The sequence below is a fragment of the Artemia sp. Qi Xiang Cuo genome, chromosome 3, assembly GCF_049724085.1.
Source record: "Artemia sp. Qi Xiang Cuo chromosome 3, ASM4972408v1, whole genome shotgun sequence".
NCBI lineage: Eukaryota > Metazoa > Arthropoda > Branchiopoda > Anostraca > Artemiidae > Artemia > Artemia sp. Qi Xiang Cuo.
The window spans coordinates 8226327-8247772 of NC_142796.1; the positions used below are offsets into that span (position 1 = coordinate 8226327).

At 35.4% G+C, this 21446-nt stretch overlaps 1 protein-coding gene across 1 annotated transcript in view; it reads right to left on the reverse strand.

Moving 5' to 3' along the window:
* Positions 1–15182: 15182 nt before the first annotated feature.
* LOC148953720 (uncharacterized) overlaps positions 15183–21446 on the reverse strand; it is a 36689-nt gene continuing 30425 nt past the window's right edge. Inside the window, exons 4-5 of the mRNA XM_089108459.1 lie at positions 19036–19242; positions 15183–15279 (exon numbers count right to left, since the gene is read on the reverse strand). Coding sequence (XP_088964585.1) covers positions 15256–15279; positions 19036–19242 — 231 coding nt within the window. The 3' untranslated portion in view covers positions 15183–15255. The remainder of the gene's footprint in view (positions 15280–19035; positions 19243–21446) is intronic.

The following is a 21446-nucleotide window of genomic DNA, read 5'->3' on the forward strand; positions in this document are numbered from 1 at the left end:
ACCCATTCCATGGAGGGGATTGGGGGAAAGTAGGTGCAATAGACTTTGCTGGTACAGGAAACTTCTTTTGAATATTGGCATACTCATCTGCAATACCTCTATACATGGCTGGATTTCTTAACCAATTATGTAATGTGTGTGAGCTATTTGATTCAATTTTTGTAAGATGTTTTATCAAGAGAAAGCTAAGTCTGTCCCTTATTGTTGTTAATCCACTCTCCATAAGCAGAAACTTGGTGCTTGTGGGTTTCCTAAGACCAAATATGAGACGTATTATATCATTTTGTGTTGTTTCAATTTTTTGCATCTGGGTCTTTGCACATGCACCATATACAATAAGCCCATAGTCAATATGGGGTCTTATATGTGATTTATAAAACTGAAGTAAGGTTTTCTCCTTAAAACCCCAGGGTGTGGAAAGAAGTCTTTTTAGTATATTTGCTTTTCTATAACATTTTTTTATTGTGTTTGAAATGTGGAGGTGGAAATTAAGTTTTTGGTCAAGCATGAGACCTAGGTAATTAATATTATTGTCTTCTGGAATAGTTGTTTTATTTAGAGTTAGTTTTGCATTAACATGGTTTCGCTTCCTGTGAAATTGGATTATTTTTGACTTGGTGGGTGCAATGGGTAAATCTGAATGTTGAGAGAATTTTTCAAACTGGAAAAGTGACTATTGCAGATTTGACTGTGCTATCTGAAAGGTGTTGCCAGATGACCATAGCACCAGATCATCAGCATATTGTAGATTCGTGTGGGGTAGGTTCATGTCCCAGAGATATAGGGCAATTAGGAGGCAACTGAGGACTGCTCCCTGAGGTAGGCCTTTGGATATTGTCTTTTGGGGTGAAGAGGCTGAACCAACACAAACAATGAAACTTCGCACTTCTATGAAGGATTTAATAAAAGATACTAGCTTGGGAGGTACTCCAAGGTTTGCAAGTTTATTTAAAAGGATTTGGTGGTTCACATTGTCATATGCTCCTTCAAAATCAAGGAAAGCTGCCACTAGGATATTATTTTTTGAGAAAGATTCATTTATTGCATTTGTTAGCAAAACGAAAGCATCTGTTGAGGAGTGGTATTTCCTGAATCCAGTTTGAGTGTGTGGGATCATGTTATTTTTCTCAACAAACCAGAGGAGTCTGTGATAAATCATTTTCTCCATTATTTTCCCCATCACAGGTGTAATCATTATGGGCCTATAAGACTCAGGGTTATCTTTTGGTTTATTTTTTTTTAGGATTGGTAGAAGGGACGAACATTTCCATATATTGGGGAACCTAGACGATCCCCAAGCGTGATTATAACAATTTAGCAGTTCTTGTTTATATGAAGGTGTGAGATTCTTTATCCATGTAGGGTGTATATTGCCATAGCTGCTGCTAGTTTTGGACCTAATATGATGTATTGCATTATTCAATTCCTGGATTGAAAATGGATTAGTTATGTACTCTGATACTGGCGTGGTTGGTAACTAGGGTTCATAGGAATTGTGGACAGATTGCTTTGATTGTTTGATGTTAGCTTATTAACAAAAAGAGTTGCAAATAGGTTAGCCTTTTCAATATCATTGTCATAATGGGTATTATTATGTATAAGCTCATACAGGAGTGGGTTTGGAGAAGTCTTTTTCCCACAAATGTGGCTTATGACTTTATGTATAATTGGCTCATGCGTTTCTCTGGAGAGATTATTTGCAAAATTATTCCAGTATTTATATTTAGCATCTATTATAGTCCTTTTTAGATTAGATTCTGCTTGCAATTTTTTTAAATATGTAGTAGGTGTTGGTTTTTTTATGAATTCTGTCCTAGCTGCCTTTTTTATCCTCAATTTATTTAGGCCCTCATTTGTCCACCATGCTTTAGGAATTTGTTTAGGGAATGTTTTCTTAGGTTTTGTCCTGGGGATAGCATGATTAGCTGTATTTATTAGTAAAGATGTCAAGGCTTCAGCATGTGTGTCAACTGTTGTGTTAGAAATGCATGAACTTTGGGTGAAACTTGTAATTTCATCATTTAGCTTATTTTGGAAAATAGACCAATTTGCTTTAGCGTTGATAAATTTGGAGGTATGAGATGAAGTTTCAGCAGGTTCATTTAGGGAGCAAACTATAGCAAAGTGGTCTTTACACAGACTATCAATTTTATTTATGTAAATTTTGTTCAAAAAATTTAAAGACACAATTTGTAGGTCAATTGTGGAGAATTTGGCACTTTTGGGGTTAAAATATGTATTTCGGTTTGGAGGGGTAGCAACAGCTAATTCATTATTATTTGAAGTCATATGCTCAATAAATTTACCAGCTTTATTTGCTGGTTTATTCCCCCACAAAAGGCTGTGGGCATTGAAATCACCACAAATAATGATGTTTTTTAACATATTAGAATTATTTATATAATTAAAGAAATCCTTGGCATCTGAAGTTTGGCCATTAGGGTTATAAAAGCTTATTATGTAGGTTTTTAAATTATTCAGCCAAACACTTATACCAATTACATCAACATCATTTTCAAAATCTGGAAAATTGATGCCACAAAATTTTATATTATTATTAACTAATAAAGCTACACCACCTCCTTTTCTCTCTGAAGATCTATCCTTTCTCAGGATAGTGTATCCCAGAGACTTAATTTGTTGATTTTGGGTTAAATGAGTTTCCTGGAGGCAAGCAGTATTAATGGAATTATTATTCATAAATGATATTAGTTCATTTAGCTTATTTTCTGTGAGTGATCTTACATTCCATTGGAGTATTGATAAATGTTGTGTTGTTGATTTATTCTTCATATGACTGTGTATCAATGTTCAGCTTTGTTAAAAGTAAAGCAAGATCTTTTTTTTCTTGAATGAGAATATCATCTGGGATGTAGATTTTTGCCAATTCTGCAATAATTTTTTGTTTTCTGTAGTTGATGTATGTTCATGGCCTGAACTGCATTACAGTTTAGAATGAATAAGGATTTTGGGGATTGCATTTTTGGTAGTGCATCCTGTTTGTTGGTTAAGGGATTGATTCCTGGTAGTGTTTCTGGTTTGTTTCTTCTTGGGAGGGAGGGCCAGGCTGGCCTCATCTCACCGGAAAACAAGGCTTGCTGGCTTGGTGATTCCTTCTGATAGGGATTTGAGCTAGGGGGCTTAGAAGATGTTGTTTTATATGGGGTGCTTGATACATTTGGGGCATTTGACTTGGGGGTTTTGGTTGGTTTCATTACAGGCTTTATTTGGTATTGTTGGGCAGCATTTGCTTCCATTGCTGCAAATGGGTATGGGATGGACTTCTCTGTTGATATTTGGTGTGTTAGAGCTCTTTTCTTGTATGCATGGCATAATGATTTATCTGTAGATTCATGTGGACCTTTGCAATTGATGCATGTAGGCTGGGTGTTTTTGCAAGTTGTCAGCTCTTTAGGCTGGAAAGATTTACAATTACTACACTCTTGGAGAATTTCATTGCATTTGTTTGTCGTGTGTCCCAGTTTGAAACACTTCTGACACTGAATAGGCTTAGGTTTGTATTCCTTGTGTGGTTTGATTTGCCCAAATAGGAATAATTTTTCTGGGATATCAATTTTGTCCTTTAGTGTGAATAAGAAGGATCTACTAGTTTTTAGGCCAGTAGAGTTAGGTTTTCCAAGTTGGGTAACATCCTCAACTGGGATTGTGTTTCCAGCCCTATCTGAGAGGCCTTCTTTTAACTCCTGAGTAGATATCTCTGGGGGAACATTATAAACTACAATTTTTGTTGGTGATTGTTTTGGGTTCCAATTAGATGCAATAATTGGGATATTCAGAAGGGATTTAAGGTTAATTATTGTATCTGCTGATTTCTGATCTTCTACAGCTTTAAGCAGAGATCCATCACTGTTAATGTTAAGAGAGAACATTGATTTTAGCAATTTAAAAATTGCAATTCATATTGCAGTGATAAATTTTATTTCAAAGGGGGTAGTGGGAGCAATTTTAAGGTAACTTCGTATGTTTTTAGAGGGAGGATCTTGGGCAGGGAGAGGGGAAATTCTTTTAATTCGGGAGATTTTTTCCGTTTTGTTAGAGCTTCTAGAGGGGACCTCTTGAAACCCATTATCATCATTTGTGGTTGCATTAGGACCTACAGTTATCATTGTCCTATTCTCCGAATCGGAGCCATCTTTAGAACTTTCAGATAATGTGCTTGACCAGCCAGGATGGGTATCTTTCACTATGGAATTTGATTTGGGATCTGGGGGGACGTTTTTTTTTGGAGGAAGTCTAAAAATTTCCGATTTGAAAAATCTTTAAAAAAAAAAATAAAACAAAAAAAATAATGGAAAAAAGATTATATAAAAACCTCTGCACAATAAAAAGGGGAGGATAAACACCACAGTATAGCCCTGAGGATGACTTGAGCAGGATAGGTTTGGTACAACTACTGGTTAGAAGCGATAATAATCAAGAAAATATATTTCGTTTTTCTTGTACGGTTGCTGTTGCTGTTGCTCAACGTTGCTCAACGTTGTTGCTCAACGTTGCGTGTTGCTGTTGCGGAAAGCATACGGATATATATCTCAGGATGCCGTTTCTTCTATAGAAGCAAGGATTGCAAGAGAGCTTGATTTCCTATCTACTTCAGTGGACGCAGCCGAAATAACTGAAGCAATGGCTTCATCCAACAACTTAGGCAGCCTATGGGAAGCCCATGATGAGCTTGTCGGTGCTACAGAAGGTAACAGTTCAACGACAGCTGCTGCAGAGGGCATCCTCAATCTAACAAGCTACAATCGTGAGAAGCCCTTGGCTCGTACTACTGACCCCTTAGTGAGGTGGAAGACGCACTACCAGTCTAGGAAGGTCCTAGCAGAAGTTGCCCTGAAGTTCCTTTTGTGTTCCAGCAACTAGTGTCCCTTCAGAGAGGGTGTTCTCCAAAGCTGGTCAGCTGATTAGCGAGAGGCGAAACCGCCTAAAGGGATATAATATAGACATGCTTTTATTCCTTGGACAATAATGTGCCCCCCCCCTTCACGGCTTCTTGGATGCATTCATCACATGTATACGATTGTAGTTTTGTTTGTCTTTTCTCAATACTGAAGTAAAAATTTGTACAAATAAAAGTTTTTAGGTCGGCTAGTTCTTTCCTACTTGGGCCTTGTCAATATCGTTATCGAAATATCGATATATCGAAATTCAAATATCGATATTTCGATATTCCGATATTTGTCCATATCGCCGAGCACTACAAATTTGATTTTCGACAAGACGCTTCGTGGCCAGGGTTGCCAACCTTTCGGTCGATGAATATGTCCCTTGAGCATCCAAAAAAGTGTCCTTTTCAGCCAAATTATGTCCATATTTTGTCCATAATATGTCCATAATTATGTCCATCTTGAAATCTCAGAAACTAGTTCTTTTTAAGACTTGTAAACCTCTTTCAATGTGGTCAGTTAATATCGAATATAATGAGAGCGAAAAAGATTCATATAGCACATCCATACAGAATGAACTAGTGTGAAAGCACTAAATTCATAAAAACATGTAAAAAGTAAAAACTACTTGTGGGAGCTTAAGCCTCATCTTCCTACGAGAGTTCCTCTTGACAAGTATGAGGGTCAGCATTTTCACTTCTTTTTGTAGCCTTTTGCTAATCAGAGTAATTCTTGCGCATGTTATAAGGTACAATCTAAGAGTCAAGCGACGTTGCAGAGCGCTAGTTAAGCTGGGTTGCCCTTCAATCACTTTTGACTCTTGAAAAGAGCACTAGAACTTCAAATTTTCTGTCGAATGAGCTCATTTCGAAGTTTCTACGACAACCCCATCTATGTGAAGTGCCTTGGTGAAAACAAATATAATAATATACTGTGCCCACATCACTCTTGGCTTCAGCAGTGCTATTGTGCGGCCTATAATTTATGGTTGATTTGAGTTTTAATCATTATAGGAATTTATATCTGCTGAATTTATCTCTGGATTGTTCTATGTTCTTTTGACTATTTCGATTCGAACAAAATGGGTGTCTCACAAGAGGGTGTCGAGGGGGGGGGGGCCTAGTTGTCCTCATATCACTGTTGGATCTTAAAACGTAAATAGAACTTTCAATTTAAAATAAAAAAAAAACCCATCTGAAGTTTATAGACCACCCATTGCTTAAAAACTTTACATGCCCCCCCGGGCATAACTTACAACTCTTTCCCAGGGTTCTGGGGGATTGTCTAAACCCTGGAGGCGTTTTTATATGTTCCTTGGACTATTTTTAAAAAAAATGGCTATCTAAAAATTTCTGGTGGATGCTTTTAGGGAAAGGAGGACATGGAGGGGGGGTAGTTTCCCTCCGACCACTTCTGACTTAAAAAAGGCACTAGAAGCTCTGTCCCAAGAAATACTATTTGTAAAGAATTAAAGAATTAACTATTCCCCTAACAATTCCCTCAAAGTGTTTCCACATGTACAATGGTATCAACAACGATAAAGTAAGACAAGTATCACAACTTTTGTATACGAATTCTGGCAAATTCTTCCCATGTAAAATTAAACTTAAGAAGTTCATCCCCAAAAACTTCACATCCCAATGGGAAATTCTCCCCAACGAAACCCATCCCTAGAAGATATCCTTTCCCCCTTGGAAAATGTCAGTATACATCCCTATAAAAATGCTACATGTAAACGATGGGCAAATTTCATAACTTACGGCCCTTCCTCTGGTGGTTATGAGGGGTCATGTCATCTCCAAAGACATATCTATTGTACCTTTCAACTGTACTGAACAAAGTGGCTATCTAAAAATTTTGACCAGACGACTTTTAGGAAAAAAAGGGTTTGGGATGGAGGCTAGTTGTCCTCCAATTAAAAGGACACTTAGAAAGGACACTAGATCTTTTAACTTTCGTTTGAACAAGCCCTCTTGCGATATTCTAGTATTATTGATTCGATACGATCACCCCTGTACAAAGCAACAACAACAACAAATAAACACGAATCCGTGATCGTTCTTCTGGCAAACACTATAAATTTTCACATTTTTATAGATAGGAGCTTGAAACCTCGACATTAGGGTTCTCTAATACGTTGATTGTGATGACGTGATGTCTATTGAGATCCTTTGAATTTTAGGGGGTGTTTTTTTACCTTTTTCGAAAATTTAGCAAATTTTCTCAGGCCCTTAGCCTTCGTTGGGTAACACTAAACTTAATGAATATTATAAATTTGGAATCAGTACAATAAGCTAATTCTTTTGATACATCTATTGATATCAAATTGATTTCAGATCGTCAAGAATCCAAATTTTTTCTTGTGCTAACTTTTCTTTTTCAGTTAGTAATACTTGATAAATAAATAAATGTTTTTGCTTGACTATTTGAAGCCAGAATCGATTTTTAACGTAAAAGGTACCTGCTTGCCAATGATTTTGACTGCAGCATAAAAGCAAGGGAAAATAAAATGGTTTATAGATGAAAGAACACAAACTTGTGAAGAATTTCAAGAGTACTTGCAGATTGTTGTCGGCGGGAAAGAGCAAACAACTCTGAAAAATACTGTATAAAACATAAAAAAATAGTAGAAAGTAAGTAGTTAAGTAAATTAAGTGCTAGATAAGTAATTTTAACACTACTTTGGTGATAAATGACCATTTTTTTCAAAAATATGTATCCACCAGGGAAATATTCTATTTTATGTCATAAATTTGCAAAATATGTCCCTTTTATGTCCCAAATTTCAAAAAAATGTCCCTTTTTTGCCCTATTACGTCATTGTGTTCCGGCACATAGAAATATGTCCTTTGGACATGAAATATGTCCAGTTGGCAACCCTGTTCATGGCAGTGGAAATTCCTGCAATAAAAGTTGCCTAAATTCTTTGTCTTGGTATTTACAAATGAGAAAAAAAGCTGCCTTTAGAAGTTTTGGCTAGTTTCAAAAGCCAAACCCAAAACTTGCCCTCAGATCTAATCATTCATCCCTGATGAAGTATTAGTCTATCCTATTGGTTTTCAGGCGTCCGTTCTTAGTGGTGACTAATCTGTAGCCATAAGACCGCCACAAGAGGTCATAATCTGTAGACCGCCTTTTGCTGGGAATTCAACCTCTTTCTCTTGGCATTGAAAACAACTGATAGAGAGGTGACTCCTTTAATTAAAAGAAACACATCCAATCTTACAATGCAAACTATTTTAAATATTTATTATAAGATATCATTCTAAAGCCTTGACAAAGGCAGACAAAAGAGAAGAATTCATAACAAAGGAATTTTGGCCTTTTTGGTTAGTTTAAGCTCGCTAGAATGTCATCACCACCACGAAGAGTGCCACAAATAAACATCACATTTTACAGTGATGTCAATGGTATCTTGAATAGTAGTGAAGCTGACAAAAACCTCACAAAAAATACAACCCCAATCCTCAGTGACGAGGACCGTCCATAATCCATATATATAGGCTATTAGCGAATGGTCAGCAATCCTGAGTGTAACCCTAGCGAAGATGAGACATAAATGGAGAAGGTCTCTCTCAATAATGTTCTCAAATCAAATTGCTTGAACTTAAATTGTCGAATGTGAAGTTTGGAGAAGTAAGACGAGTATACATATTTACAAAATAATTATGGAAACTTGTAGCAAAGCCAATAAATTGATAAATATCAATCAATTCCTTGTGAAGCAATTTGTAGATGAGGAAAAAGAAACTAAAACAGTAATAATCCTTTGCCCTTCAGTAACAATCTGCATTAAGGGGTAGCTCGAGCTCGTAGCATACCTTATAGAACGTTTGATACGGAATGACGGAACTTAAAGAACTGGTGGACCGACCACGAAAGATGTCGATTAAACCGGGATTTCCTTACATGAGTTTTTGACGGATTTAGTTTTGACTCGAGTAGCTAATGAAATATATGAACTGAAGAAAATGTAAAAGAAACCAATTCAACTGAAATAAAAATATTTTATAGATTATTCATGTTTTATGGCAAAGTCCCCTATTTTGTCAGTCTTTCAGTCATAAGCATAATAGCTAGTTTTCATCCATGCACTGAGTACATGGACGACATCAGAATAGACGTCATTTCAGTGTTGACACGAGTGTAAGAGCCGATGATTTCATTGAATGATTTTTTGACGGATTTAATTTTGACTCGAGTAGGTGGTAAAACATATGAACTGCATAAAATGTAAAAGAAAAGCTTCCAATTAAACTGAAATAAAAATATTCTATAGATTATTCATGTTTTATGGCCAAGTCCTCTATTTTGTCAGTCTTTGAGCCATAAGAATGATAGCTAGTTTTCATCCATGCACTGAGTGCAGCTTCAGACACTGAAGTAAGAATGGAGATTTTGGAGAAGAAGAAGAGTTGTGCTAACAGAATGTTCAAATTTGAAACTAAATTAATTCTATATAATACCTTTTAGGTAAGAAAACTAACCCATATATTATTGATCTATACGGTTATAGCTTTACATTATGGTGATATTTTATCAGCTAGTCTGTCGGTAAAAATGAAAGCAATTAAGTTGCAAATGAGTCATATCCAAGAGTTACATCTGCAAGGGCAGTAGGCTATAGCGAGTGGAGAGAGGCAAAATCTCACCGTTCAGAAAGGCCTGTAAAGTGGTCCTTTTCGGATAGTGACACAGTGGTTTGCACATACTTCAGATGAATAAAATTAGTAAATGAAAAACTGATAAAATTAGTCTATTTTGGCTAACGAGTGATATCAGTGATTGCACAAAGTCCTTGAACCACTAATGCACTCTTGACATTTCACCTTTCTAGCTGGACAAAAACTTGTTTCCTGACATCATTGTTCATCCCTGAAACGAGTTAATTAGCCGTACTTAAATTAGGGTCCTTAGCTAATAGCTAGTACGCTTTTAATTATGTCTAATCTCCGTGTCTCTTAACATGCTCCATGTCTCAAGTCTCTTAACACGAAAAAAAATACTAGACTTGAATTTTCCTGTCATTTTGTAGGAGCCCTGTCAACTACCGAAGAAAAAATGAATTAATTCAGTTAAGTTCAGCAGGCAATGTAGATTAAGAGGATGAAGGCTTGATTGAGCGTACATTTCCCAGCTAATCAAACATTTCGTGGTAACGAACTATAAGTAAGGAACGACCTGACTCAATAGTAACCGAAACTCTAAAAAACGGAATTTTGATAGCAATAGATACATCAAAAGGATGTGCTTTTATGCTGACTTTAAAGATATAAGATTGATCAAGTTTAGTCTTACCCATCAAAAGTTATGAACCTAAGAAAATTTGACTTATTTTCGAAAAAAGAGAATACCCCCCCTAAAAGTCATAGAATCTTGATGAAAATCACAACATCAAATTCAGCGTAACAGAAAATCCTACTATAGAGGTTTCAAGCTCATATCTGCTAAAAATGTGGAATTTTGTGTTTTTTTGCCAGCAGAAAGATCACAAATGCGTGTTTATTTATTTTTTTCCCAGGGGTGATCGTATCGACCCAGTAGTCCTAGAATGTCGCGAGAGGGCTCATTCGAACGGAAATTGAAAGTTCTAGTACCGTTTTTAAGTGACCCAAAAATTTGGAGGGCAACTAGGCCCCCTCCCACGCTAAATTTTTTCCCAAAGTCACCGGATCAAAATTTTGAGTATAGTCGAAAAATCTAATAGCTATGTCTTTGATGACGACTTGATCCCTCACAAACCCCGGGGGAAGGGCTGCAAGTTATGAACTTTGCCCATTGTTTACACATAGTATTGGTTATTGGAAACTATACAGACGTTTTCAGGGAGATTCTTTCTGATAGGGGGAAGGAGTCACGGGGCAGGATTGTTCCATGGAAAAAATTTTTCTATGAAAAAATATTTCTATAAATAGAATTTTCTATGAAGGGGACGCCAGATTTCCCAGCATTATTTAAAAAACAATCAGAAATTAAATAAACAAAACAAGTTTTTTCAACTGAAAGTAAGGAGCAACATTAAAACTTAAAATGAACAGAAATTACTACGTAAATGAGGGGGTTGGCCCCCTCGTCAATACCTCGCTCTTCACGGTAAAGTATTTTTAGTACTTTCAAAAGAGCTAATTTATTCTAATTAAACGGCCTTTGCGATTCAGGGGTCATTCTCAAAGAATTGGAACCAAATTCAAACTTTAGCGTAAAGAGCGAGGTATTGACGAGGAGGCGAACCCCATCATATGTGTAATAATTTCTCTTCGTTTTAAGTTTTAATGATACTCCTTACTTCCAGTTGAAAAAACTTGTTTTTTATTTATTTAATCCTTAGTTAACGTGTTTCTATTTTGGGCATCTATCTAGCTAGCCTGAAAATGCATTCGGACCCTGAACTACAATAGTTGACTTGACTAAAGTCAAGTTAACTATAGTTCTGACACGGTCCAAACGTCAAAATCATGCGTATTTGTTAATAACAAAATCTTTAAAAACCAATCTCGGTGTAAATCAAATACTATTTAGAAAACAGATACTTTTATCGTTTCGATATAGGAGAGTGACTTCCCGACCCTAATGACATTTTATTTATTAATATTCAATCATTGGGTGCCATTTCCCGAGTCGACGTTCACGTGTGTGCATTTAGAGGTTTTGATATCTGGCATCAAAATCGAGGAGAATCTCGGTCACATGCAAAATATGGTGCTTGACTGCAACAAGCTACGGTTAAGTATCCAGTTCTAGAGTCACGAACTTTGACCTAGTCCCGACCCGGGGCCGTAAAATCATAGATTAAAATGTTTGCAAGACTTTTGTAAGGCATTACGTTCCCACCATTCTCGAAAGTGGGTACTTATCACTTTTTGACAGTAGATTCCTACTTTGATCTTACTAGCTTTAAACGATCCACACTAATCCTTCAGAATCGTTTCCTAAACAATCCCAGAGTGATTGTGACTCAACAGAGACATTAGGGCTATATTTGAAAATTTGAGGATGGGGGTTTTAATAGATAAGATAGATGTGGGGGTTATTTTAATATGATATAGGCTGCATACTGTTTTTTTTTTAGTGCGCATGTGTTGTAGTTTTAACTTGTAGCTAGTGACTTTGAAAACCCGTAAATGCCAATTTGGAGGAAATCAAACTTCATTTATAAAATGTGGGATAACTATGCCTCCTTCCTTCCCTACTTTAAAATACAAGGTAAAAAAAATAAGGTCCAAATTTTCAAACAATGTCAGAGAGAGAGGGGGGGATCTTCACATTTTAGGTTTGGGAGGGAAAGCGGAATTCGACATTAGATTTAAGGGTGGTTAGATTTGAGACGTCTCGTCTTTGATTCACCTAGAAATTTTTACATAATAAACCCCATGGGACTTGTAATGTATTTGGAGGTGACGCACTAAAGTTACCTTAGTAAAGAGCCGTGTGCCTCCCATGTATTCTATTTTTACCAACAACTTCGTATGGAAGACATGGTCAAAGAAACTACGAGATCGAAGGAAACTAGTCTGTTGTTAGGACAACTACTGTTTCTGTTCGACGTTAACGACCTGTGTCGAGTACTAAACCCAGCGCGGAAGAATCTTCGTTGCAGTCTAAGTTACGATGAATATCCTTTCCAACCCGAAGGTGAGAATGATGAGCTCACGGCTTTCGCTGATGATAACGGACAAGACTGCTGTGAAACGGACAAGACAACGCTCATGTTGAAACTGAAGGATCTTCTGTAGGATGTTTCTGTTCGACGTTAACGACCTGTGTCGAGTACTAAACCCAGCGCGGAAAAATCTTCGTTGCAGTCTAAGTTATGATGAAGATTCTTTCCAACCCGAAGGTGAGAATGATGAGCTCACGGCTTTCGCTGATGATAACGGACAAGACTGCTGTGAAACGGACAAGACAACGCTCATGTTGAAACTGAAGGATCTTCTGTAGGATGTTTCTGTTCGACGTTAACGACCTGTGTCGAGTACTAAACCCAGCGCGGAAAAATCTTCGTTGCAGTCTAAGTTATGATGAAGATTCTTTCCAACCCGAAGGTGAGAATGATGAGCTCACGGCTTTCGCTGATGATAACGGACAAGACTGCTGTGAAACGGACAAGACAACGCTCATGTTGAAACTGAAGGATTTTCTGTAGGAGGTGTATCTCTGAATGGATGCTAACCAACTTGTTCTCAATGTTGAAAAATCTTACGTTTTGTTGTTTTCCCGGGTCAGGGGTGTTTGTCCGGAGATATGAGGTATCCAAACATCCAGAGGTCTGATCAGTCGATCAGAAAAGCGCTTTGCAAAATACCAGGGGATTCTCCTTGATGAAATTTTTCATTCTTGCATCATATCCAAGCAGTAAAGCTGAAGCTATTCGGGAATCTTGGAGTAATAAAAAAAAACTATAAAAAAACTTACTACAAAAAGACTAGTTCTCCAGTACAACGCTATTATAAAGCACCATTTACAGCATTGTGCAATGATCTGGCAATCAATTTTTAAATCTCACTTGCACAATCTGATTCGATTCACAAACAATGTTTGTTAATAATTAGAAAAAATAAAAGTACTCGTCACTGGAGTCACTGCATCAATTATCCTGTTTAAGTTTTGTCTTTAAATTTCTAGCTGGTGAAATACGATTGTCATTAACACATTATTCCCACATATCTCTGACCATCATAATCAATATACCCGATCATCTTCGAACCTGTATATACCCATTACCCAGACCGTGCGATCAGTTTTTGCACCAAATACAACGTGTAAAATGATATGTGATCTGACCTCAAAAGAGCTGAGAGGCAGGAAATCTATTGTGCCATTTAAAAGATTAAAATATCATTTATTAACATTACAAAAGAACAGTCTTTTTTCATTTTTTATTATTTTTTCTTAATTTTTTATGATGATGTGGTTTTTCCTGGGGCTAGGAGCAGAAGAGTATTTGATTAATTTTATTGATGTATGTGAGGCAAAGTCGTGTCTGAGAGTAGGAGTGATGACCACTCTGAGTACTGATTATAAAAATTTAAATATCATAAAGATGTTCTTAATTATGTGAGATATTTATTTCTTGTTTTGTCAATAGACCCATTGAAAATTAATATATTGTATCCGCAGTATCTCGAGAACGGACTGGAGGATAAAGTTGAAACTCTCAGGGAGCAAGGAAGGAGAGGGAGGCAAGTAAACCTCAAATTTTAACTTTCGAGGATAGGATCTGTTCCCGGTGAAGCATCTATATCAATCGAAAAACACCACGCGTAACCACATTATCAAGATAACACATCTGCAATTTCTAGGGAACAGTTGGGGTGGACCTCAAGTTTTGGCTTAGAAAGAGGTAAATAAAAATATTCTATAAGTACCTAAGCTACCAAATAAAATATCTGCAGTATCTCGGGAACGGCTAGGGTAATGTAGATACAAATCCTCGATAAATATTGCGAGGAGGCGTATGACGAATTCTAATTTTTAGTTAGGGGAGGGGGCTAAATTTTTTCTTATCTGATAAACAGAAACATTTTTACTGCTTCAGAAGTTCGGCATCTATTAGCAATTTGGTTTGGGTAGTATTACAAACAAAATGTGTCCTTTTTTGGATGAATTATGACTCTTCAAGCATGTCTAGATCCTCCCTATTTAAAAGGAGATAGACGCCATTTAGCAAAAATTTTTTTATCTTCATCACGAAATAATCTTCCTTTATAATCTATTTAAGCTATTTCTGAAAAAAAAATTGTTTCAGCGAAATGAAGGTGTTTCATTTTTGCTTATGCGAGATTTTATCTGAGTAATTTATGATTCATTGCATTTACAGCAGAAAGTTAGGCAGAAAAAAAATTGTGCCAAGCTCGGTAGAAAGGAAAGTACTCGAAATTTTAAAATCGAAACAATTTACTTGACAATTTTCTATTTTTTTTTTTTTGTATGGCGTTTTTCAACCTTTATTTAACTGATTCTTTTTAATTTACCAAAAAAGTTGCTCCTCCAAAGTAAAGTGAAAATTAAACAAAAAGCGCCAGTTCAGAAGAAACAGAAGCAATTACAAACACAGTGTCTTGCAAGATTTTAAAAAAGAAGAGAACCTAAAAAGCACCTACATCTGCTTTGCTGAAATTGAACGCCTATGGAATAATTCTAATTAGAATAATTCCCCCCCCCCCACATACATTCTCTGTTGAGGTATATAACTAACCCCTCTCTAGGCACTTCTGTATATTACCAGACATTATTTTTTAGCAGTACCTATGAACTTCTTCAAAACTCATAATTCAAAAATACAATAAAACAATATATTACTCATATTTAGATGGGAACAAAAAGAAATCTACTTCACCATGCCGACTTGTAATCACAGCCCTTTTGCTAACTTTGCCTGCAATAAAGAAGAAAAAAATAAATAAAATAAAAAAAACAGCAGATAAACACTATTGATATAGCAGATAAAACAATATTCATATTGTTAAGAAAATTCTAATCATGTAACTCAATTTTTTCCTTTTTTTATGCTTATTTTTAAAAAGAATCTGGAAATATTTGTTGGGTTTACCAGAAACCATCAATCTTTAGGCAAAAGAATCCAAATTAATCTTTAGAAACTAGGTTTTGGATGCTGGTTAAAAGTAAACATAGGTTAAAAATATTGATAACAATATTTTGTCATTGGTCATAAGTCATTGGTATATGTTTCTTACACATAGGTTTTTATTTTTGTATATAGCTTTTTATTTTTGTATTTTATTTTGTAGCTTTTTATATAGCTTGTATATAGCTTTTTATTTTGTAGCTTTTTATTTTTATTTTTGTATATAGCTTTAGGCAAAAGAATCCAAATTAATCTTTAGAAACTAGGTTTTGGATGCTGGTTAAAAGTAAACATAGGTTAAAAATATTGATAACAATATTTTGTCATTGGCCTAAGTCATTGGTATATGTTTCTTACACATAGCTTTTTATTTTTGTACATGTAAGCGCAAATCATCTTCTCGTCTTTTTTTTATTTTTTCTGTTCATTTTGCGTTTAACTACATTTTTTATTGTAATTTTCTCTTTAGATATTTTTTTTTGTTTATCTTTGATTTTTTTGGCTTTTCTTTGACGGGTTTTAAATTTTTGGTTACTATGGGGTTTGGTTCGTTCTTTACTAGGTTACAGTTGTCACTACAGCCATGATGTATAATATCACAGATAGGAAAAAATCTTCGTTTTAAAAAAATCTTCGTTCTTCGTTTCCAGAGCCATTGCTGGTACATAGGGCGTCGAGTCGACGTTTCAGTTGCTGGGTCTTTCTTTACAGGGACAAGTAGCAGGCTTGTCGCTCAACCTTGCTGCAGCAGATAAAATTCCGTCAACTCCAGGGATTCGATACCACGACCCACAAGGCCCCGGGTTCACCACCCCATAAGACCCCGCACGGTAGCCGGCACTACGCTGCCGACATGACATAGAAAAGGATAAAGATCTTCCCTAGCCATTACTGGCGCATAGGGCGTCGAATCGACGTTTCAGTTGCTGTGTCTTTTTTTTTTACAGGGACAAGTAGCAAGCTTAACACACAACCTTTCTGCGGCGGAGATCACGTCCCGGGCCCCGTATTGCCAAGTAGAGCATCAATCAACTGTGCGACAACAAGGTTAGCTGCCATAAAAGACGTCATATTAAAAATCACTCATATCATAATATCTATTTCGGTGACGTCATTCATAGTATAAAAACTAACTATGCCTAGGAAGATTAAAAACTAACTAATTATAAAAATATAATAAAAACTATAATAAAAACTAACTATGCCTAGTTAGTTTTTATTATAATAAAAACTAACTATGCCTAGGAAGATTTATCGTTCTTTATTTTTCAAAAGCTAACAGTTATACAGGTATAAAAGATACCTACAGAAAACGAAAATTTGCAATTGTTATAAATGACAATCCGTTGGAATAAGAAGACTTTTTTCTATGACGTCTGTTATTCATGTAACAGACGTTCTATGACGTCTTAAGAAACAGTACAAGATGTTACATGAATCTAAATTGTTAAAGCAAAAGACATGTAAAAAAAACAGGAAACGATACTGCAATTGAAACTGCAGATTTTACCACCCCATGACTTAAAAATAAAGAAAAATACAATGGTTGCAAAAACATTGGAAAACTATGGTTGGAAAGCAAATTTTTCACAGGATGGCTGTATCGAGCCAGTGGTGACGTCATGACATCAAGAAAAAGCTCAAATTGTCTGCAGTTAGAAGACAAGCGACAATGAGAATCCATATTTGAAAGCCTGCCGCGTGCCAGGCTCCCCGTACATATATATATATATATATATATATATATATATATATATATATATATATATATATATATATATATATATATATATATATATATAGGTGATAACTTATAGGTGACGTTAACTTGCCTCCTTAGCCAACCAGTGTAGCGCTAGCCAATCAGCCCAATGGAACCCCATTTGAATGCCTTAGATGACGTTAACTTGCCTCCTTAGCCAACCAGTGTAGACGCTAGCCAATCAGCCCAATGGAGCCCCAAAACCAAATTTACAGTATCCATAAATTAAGAATCAATCTGATAGAATTCAGTTAACCCACGAGATGACACGCAAAATATTGATATCAAACCGATAAAGTTTCTCTTGAGAAATTAATATATTTCAAGCACCATTGAAACAGGACATTTATTTGATAATCAAGGGCAGTCCGACAAGGGCCCCAACAGTGCGCTAGTGTTCTACTTTAGTATACTAGTCAAGCAAAACTCCTGTTTCACCAGGATTTTCATTACCGTCGCTTCCCTCTGGCTTTCGACCATTGTAAGTTTTTGATGTTATACACAAAAGATTATGTCATTTTGATGGTATTTTTTTTAAAACTTTGCCTATATACTTTGTTTGCAAAAACTCATCTTCACATGTTTCATCTAAATAAAGCATATGCTCAAAAATCATAATGACTGCTTCCTTAGTTTAGGAGGTAATTCTTCCTTTCTACTTTGCTTGCTTGCAAAAAAAAAAAAAAAAAAAAAAAAAAAAAAAAAAAAAAAAAGATCTGCTCATGTTTTTTACGTTATATGCTCAGAATTCAAAAACACTAGTTCCTTTCTTTGAAGCGCATCGCCCAATGTATATGTTTTCCAATACATTATGGCACAGGGCCAAGTCAAACACACTTATCGTTTGACTAAATTCATAGATGAAATAATAAAAAATACCACGTTTATCCAATAGTAAAAAAATGCAAAGAGAAATATATCCATGTCACATATGTTTAAAATACATATTTTGAATGCCCAATTAGAAAGTCTACTTGAGTATTTGACAAGGTTTCCCTACATTTTTCCAAGACTACATCCTGTTGAATCCTAAAGCGTAATCTTGCGTCCCCATTTAAAGAGTACAACTTTTTCACTAATATAATGATTTAGATGTGTACAATATTAGGTAATTGCTTAGAATTTTTTTCTAAACTAACCCTGGGGTGTTACATTTTAGCCTCAGGGTTACATGCAGTCCTGGTTTAAGATGAGAAAAAGAATAAAAAAGTAAGAATGAAACCTGCTCTGCTTTAACAGTAAAAGGAAGCATCAGACCAAAAAGCACAAAAGACTGGACAATAAGCTCTTCTTCAACAGCAAATGGAAGCGTCAGAACATAAAGTACAAAAGGCGCATGCTCCCTGGTTGCAAGCCCCTGGTTTGAGATGTTAATAAAAATAAGAAGAAAAAAAAAAAACTTACAAACTGATCTGCTTCAACAGCAAATGGAAGTCTCAGACCATAAAGCACAAAAGCCGCATGCTCCCTGGTTGCAAGTCCCTGGTTTGAGATGTGAGAAAAAAGGAGAAGAAAAAACCGATAACCTGCTCTTCTTCAAAAGCAAATGGAAGTCTCGGACCATAAAGTACAAAAGACGCATGCTCCCTGGTTGCAAGCTCCTGGTTTGAGATGTGAAAAACAAAGAAGAAAAAAAATGACAACCTGCTCTGCTTCAACAGAAAATGACCCAAAAGCCCAAAAGACCCAAAGACCCAATAGACCCAAAAGCACAAAAGAAGCAAGCTCCCTGGTTGGAAATCCCTGGTTGCAGATTAAAAAAAAAATAAGAAGAAAAAACTCACTACTTGCTCTGCTTCAACAGCAGAATGAAAATCTCTAACCAGATCAGCACATCTAAGTACTTGACTTGGATGATCTGCGTAGCATTGTTGAACTGATACCTTCAAATTGTCACATATAGGCTGAGCACTCTGGCGATTCAAAAGTTCGTTCACATCCTGGACCGCTCTTTCAAATTCAATTTCTGCAGTCCTTGTATTGCGTTTATGCTAGAAACCAGGTATTGATTAATATATCCGCAGTCTTCATATTAAACTTTCGTACACAGTAAAGAAATCTTGACATACAACAAATCCTGACACTCGATTAAGAACAACTTGAATAATTTCAAATTGAACTAATTAAATTTTAGATTGTCATATAAATACAAACTGAAATGTAAATAATTTAAATATTTATGAAACAAAATATCAATAAATTGAAATATGAGGAAATGAAATGTAAATATAAACTGGAATTTAAATCTTAAATTTAAATAATTGAATCTACTTTTAACAGCTTAATGTTCAATTATAGCAGCGTTCATAAAAGAGCATCAACCATAGATTACTGTTTATAAAATATGAAACTGTTTTCTAAATTATCAGAGATCTATTTTGACAGAGATCAAAAATACGGAATCAAATGTATCAAAACAATCTAAAGAGAGGATGATAGGAACCTAACTAAAAACAAGTCTCTTCTTTTAACTTTGAATCCGACGTTTCATAAGAAGTCAAAATAATCAGAAGCACCCATACTTTGAAGTGTCCTTTGGTCTACATACATAAAATAATATATACTTGCAATACAAAACTAGTATATCTCGCAGAGGCTAGATATTCATAGAGCATCACCAAGACCAATTATTTGAAATGTTTACATAAGTAAGGTTAATTTATATATTGTTTACAAAAAAAAAAAAAAAAAAAAAAAAAAAAAAAAAAAAAAACAGTATCTTAAATATACCAGATGTAGAGTACAACAACATTTTTTCTAAAACGAAGGAGTAGTAACAGAAAGGAAAAGACTGAAACTGGTGCAATCTGCAAAGACCCTTTGGTCTACATACATATAATAATATATACTTGCAATACAAAACTAGCATATCTCGCAGAAGCTAGATATTCATAGAGCATCACCAAGACCAATTATTTGAAATGGTTACATAAGTAAGGTTAATTTATATACTGTTATATACTGTTTAAGGAAAAGACTGAAACTGGTGCAATCTGCAAAGACCCTGCGAAACTTCCCGTACGCAGGGTTCTGAACAACTCTGTTTCTCAGGATAGAACTTATTGAAGAAAGAGCAACCAAACAAAATTACCATAAATTCACTGAAATAGAGCAAGGAAGAGAAGCACAGAAGAGAAGAGAAGGAAGAGATAGATAGAGCAAGAGAAGAGAAGGCATAAATTCACATCTGAAGCGGCCACTTGGTAGTGGCAATTAGATTAGAAAAAAAAAAATCATATTTGGAAGTCTTAATTGAGACCAACGGAAGTAGGATACGACTTAAGTATAGGAAATTCTTCAGTGTCATGGAAGACAAGTACAAAAAGAGGTTGATTTTCAAAAATACTCAGATTTGGTATTTTAATTAGAAAAATCGAAAAATATCTTTCCTTTTAAATTTTTAAAAAGCTTTTTTTTTACCTTTACTGTATCGTTACATAAAAAAATTCCCCCGACAATTTGTTAAATTATACCCTACATTTTCGTAATGTTTATATTGGAGCCTTCTGCTGCATGGATTTTCAGTGACCTAGTTGAGAAAAGGCGATTAAACAAAATTATCAATTTTCAATTGAACAACATTTTCAATACACATTTCTTCTTTAATTTTTTTTGTTTCTTTCATCTTCTTTCTGGAATCCATTAATGTTTGTTGTAATCTACTAGCTTTTTATCTAATAGCGTAATCTACTAACATTTTATCTGCATGGAAAATAATGCATATCATCCTTTTTTAATAATTGATTTTGATGAAAGATTTTGATGGGTCATTTCAATCTACTATACGAGGATTATAAACGTTAATTGAAAAGTAATGAAGATGCACTTTATTCCTTCCATGATAAAAAAAAACTCAAACCTACCAAATTTCGCAGAAAATTCGTGACCAGAGATGTCAAAATACCTTACTTTTGGTTGATCTGATATGGACTGACCCACTGCCCTCACCTTGGACAATTGCTCGACAGATAACTGTACATATTTTAGGAACACAGCATCCACATATTATTTCCTCAACACATAATGACTTTTAGAGTTTAGCTTCATTCAAGTTATGAATTATCAAAGGTTGATGCAGCAACATTTTATGAACAGGGTTTAAAATTAAAGAAGTACATTCTTGGGTCCACATTTCTACTATTCCAATGGAGATTTTCCCAAGACACTGTGATATTCAGTATCCAAGACCAAAGTA